The following is a 4146-nucleotide window of genomic DNA, read 5'->3' on the forward strand; positions in this document are numbered from 1 at the left end:
CAAGTTCATTCTTCTTTTTGGCCCATGTATGTCGCTCAGCTGCTCTTTGATTTTCTTCCATCCAGAAGATTTGGTGTGCATCAGGAGTTTCTTTTTATACCCGAGCGCACTTGTGCACAAGGGTATTATAACTTTGTTCACATAACGGTTGTTTGTAACAGGCAAAACGAATCGAGATAGATATAGACAAATGTATACATAAATGATCAGGATTAAAAGAGAAATCGATTAAGCGGTGACTGTCTGTCGGTCCGTCTGTCCGTCCGTCCGTCCGTCCGTCTGTCCGTCCGTCTGTGCACACGATAACTCGAGTAAAAATTAAGATATCTTAACTAAACTTGGTACGTGTACTTCTTTCGGGCGTAGGACGGATGGTATTGAAAATGGGCAAAATCGGACAATAACCACGCCTACCTCCCATATAACGGTAATTTTCAGAAATACGAAAACTGCGATATTTTAGTAACTACTGAAGATTATTCACTCAAAATTGATGCTTGCGACAATTCTTTATCAGGAAATACGCTTATCATAAAATTATGGAAAATGGGCGTGGCACCGCCCACTTATGATCACATATATGTATCTCGGTAACCGTTCTACCAATTTGTACCAAACTCGGTATGGTTATTGTGCTTGCCTTATAAAAGCAAAACGTTCAAAATTATTGAAATCGGACTAAAATTACGGCTTTTCATATAACGGTAAATTTTAGAAATGCTCGAAATGTCAATATTTCGAAATTTAAGGACGCTAATTTATTCAATATTGATACACCCCGGCTTACCATGTAGCGGTAGCTTTCGGAAAGGTGAAAAGGCATATATGTAATACTTGCGCCGGGTATTTAATGTTCGGCCCCGCCCGAACTTAGACTTTCTTACTTGTTTCGCTTTGTCGCTAGTTTTTCGTTGGGTTTTGAACGTAGCAGAGTTGGGTTCCATGAACTCCAATCTGCTCTGGCATCCTAAAGAAATACTTATTTATAGAGGAAAATCTATAATTTTCAAATATACAGGCAGGTTCTGCAATTCACTTCCGAATTTCAACAAAATGCGCTTTGAATTCAAATTGGCAGGGGTTTAAATTCACTCGGAAGTGAATTGCAGAACCTGCCTGATTATATAATTTACGTGTTCTTTAGCTTCTAATGCCGCGTCCAGATGTTCTACCGTACAGCTCTGCATAGATTCGTCCAAGTACTCAGGCTCTTGTTCATAAGTGACTATTGCTGAAATAATGTAAAATTCAAGTATCAGTAACTACTATTGCATGTAAATAAAAGCGAAATCTTACCATCGCTGTCTACGTAATTTTCCAAGCCGGTTGCAGATTGGCCCATGAGCGTAGCTAGCCTGCCCGTATTTTTGTCCGGTCGGTGTTGAAACTGGACCCCACCAGTCTTATATAGCTCCCTCTTTTCATCCGCTAAATTCTTCCTGGTTCTTCTTCATATTCTCGTACTTCTCCCGCAAATTTTTAGGACCGCGCCTGATACCAGTTTGGGACTCAAACTTAAGGTCAATTTCTTCCCACGCTTTTCGCTTCTCTTCCCACGAAACTGCGTCGCTTCTTTTATTTTCTATTTTATTGGCGTACCGCTCGACCAATGTGATAAGAGGAGACTCATCGCCGCTTGTAAAATTTGGCAAACGATTTCTCTTTTTGTCATCCATTATCATCTATATAAATCTTAAAAGTCCACACTTATCACAAAAACCAATTTATTTTTACAATGGCACGTCAAAAATGTAAACAAAACACAGCTGGTTTGCCCATTTATGAGCATTCACAATGGGTTTTTGTGAATTGTTCTACAAAATATTCACAATTATCGAATTAACTGGAGGTCGGCTAATCTGAGCTTGGTGAAAACGAGAATGTCAAATCAAGGTACCTGGAGATTAGCTATCCTCTAGTTAAATGCTAACTTAACTGGAGATGGTGCAAACGGCCCTTAGTGTGTCTAGAATCTTGTTCACGTCGTTTAGTTTTATTATTGCAAAGATGTCGTCCACATATTTCGCTATAAATTTTATGTCAATATTGTATTTGTTTTTAAGCTCCGCGATGGTATTGTCAAGTAGGTTGTCCATGATAATGTCAGCAATTGTTGGCGAAAGAGGATTGCCCATCGGCATTCCAAAATTTTGAGTATACAATTTGTTATTGTACATAAAATAGCTGTTGTCTTTAAGACAAGAGTCTAAAATGTGGTGAAACTTATTTTTAGGTATATTCGTCCTCTTTTGTACTTGGTCCCATTTATTTAGTATTATTTTAATTGCTGACGTTGTAGGTATATTTGTGAACAAGGATACTACATCGAACGACACTAATACATCTTCTTCACATACAATGACAATTCCTCACTGCGTTGATTGTTTTGAGAAGATGAATCGTGATTCTAAATGGAAAAAAAATATTACTATGAACATTAAAAAAAACATCTGATGATTTGAAAATCATTAGAAAAACCTCTTTCAAATTCTCCAAGCGACGAACGAGTCCTTTTAGATGGCTTTTGGCGGATTCCATCTTTTCCTTAGAAAGAACTCGCCTTAATCTGGGATCCAAAAATAAGGCCGAATTTATAATATCATTTTCAAGCAGCGAACGTTGCCTGTTTCAACACAACTCAAAAATTTTTTACTAATATCGCTATCAGTGTTTTTGAGCTCAAGTGTCATCTGCAGCCAATGTTTGTAAAAGTCTCCTAATAGGAACTGCCCACCCTGAAGCTTTAAAGTTAACGAGTGAGGTAATGCCAACACTGCCACAATGCTCTCCACTAATTTCCACTCGTCAATGCTCAAATTTTCGGATGATCTTAGATGCATTGCGCAAAAATCTCTCAGTTGACAGAGCCTTCCCATCATATTGTATGTAGAGCTCCAACGAGTTAGAACATCTAGTTGAGGCTTCACAAGATTTTGGTCTCTAACCTTTAACCTGAAAAATTTAAACGAAATCATCTCAAAAAGCTATTAAGGTGAGAAAGTTTATGAAACCACCCACCGCATCAATGGTGTTCTTAGGATCTTTACAACTCGGCGAGAACTGCTTACTATTCCCGGGCTATACTCTTCCAAAAAGACTTTGACAGCGAGCTGAAGCGTGTGAGCCGCACATTTTACAGAAATTATGTGATCACCTATAATAGGCTTTAAAACATTTCCGGAAAATACATACGAAGCGGTTTCATCATCATCATCAATATCATCATCATCATCGTTGTCGTCGTGGCTGGCCGTCTCTGCCAAAAGCTCAACCGCTTTGATAAAATTCCGGCCGTCATCAGTGGTAACCGTATAAATTTGTTCTTTTTTAATATCATAAGATCCTATTACTTTTTCCATTATTACTCTTATATTGTCCGCTGTATGTCTGCCCTGTATTTCTTCCATTGCTAGAGTAATAATTTCAATTTTATCGCGTAAAAAAATTTGGGCATTTACACAAAGATCACCACGATTACTACGGGTGGCGGTATCAATCTTAAGACAGATAAGTTTACCGCTGAGTATATCTAGAATTGAGGATTTCAATTTGCCGCACTTTTCATTTGCGAATTGCATAATATTAGCCGATGTTATTTTTTGCATATTAAGCCCATCGAATATTTGATTTGTAAGTGCCTTAAAGGATTCGGAATCGAAAAATGATAAAGGCAACGAATCTTTTGCGATAAAGTTAATGCATGCATTCACCACCTCATTTGGGGAAATTTTAGATGAAAACTTAATTTTTTATCATTGACATCCTTGGGTTCGTTTTCGAGATGGGCCCGTTTATTGGATTCGTGAAATAACTCAGCATGCTTAGTTCGCAAATGTCTTTTTAAATTAGTTATATGCTCTAACTGGATCATATCACCACATGCTTTGCATTTTCCAACTTGACCTTCACTTTCAAAATGTTCACGAATGTAAATATTGCGCTTTCGCCCCATTGCTGGAAATATAATTAAAGAATATTCAACTATGTATATGTACAGATCCAAACCAACTTATACCTTGTTTATACCGAGTTAGTAAAATAAAATGAAAACGTATTCAAAAGTAGCGTATAACGCACATTATTAAAATGNTATGTATATGTACAGATCCAAACCAACTTATACCTTGTTTATACCGAGTTAGTAAA

The 4146-nt window shown here is 37.4% G+C and overlaps 1 protein-coding gene across 1 annotated transcript; it reads right to left on the reverse strand.

The window, feature by feature from the left end:
* Window positions 1-2369: 2369 nt before the first annotated feature.
* On the reverse strand, window positions 2370-3605 carry LOC108364691 (uncharacterized). Its single transcript, XM_017618473.1, has 3 exons — window positions 3019-3605; window positions 2735-2952; window positions 2370-2407 (listed from the first exon to the last, which is right to left on the reverse strand). The coding sequence occupies exons 1-3, from the start codon at window positions 3603-3605 to the stop codon at window positions 2370-2372; spliced, it is 843 nt and encodes a 280-aa protein (XP_017473962.1).
* Between the last annotated feature and the right edge of the window lie 541 nt (window positions 3606-4146).

Source organism: Rhagoletis zephyria, unplaced genomic scaffold (genome assembly GCF_001687245.7).
Source record: "Rhagoletis zephyria isolate East Lansing unplaced genomic scaffold, Rhagoletis_zephyria_1.1 Rzeph_scaffold_01636, whole genome shotgun sequence".
NCBI classification, from domain to species: domain Eukaryota; kingdom Metazoa; phylum Arthropoda; class Insecta; order Diptera; family Tephritidae; genus Rhagoletis; species Rhagoletis zephyria.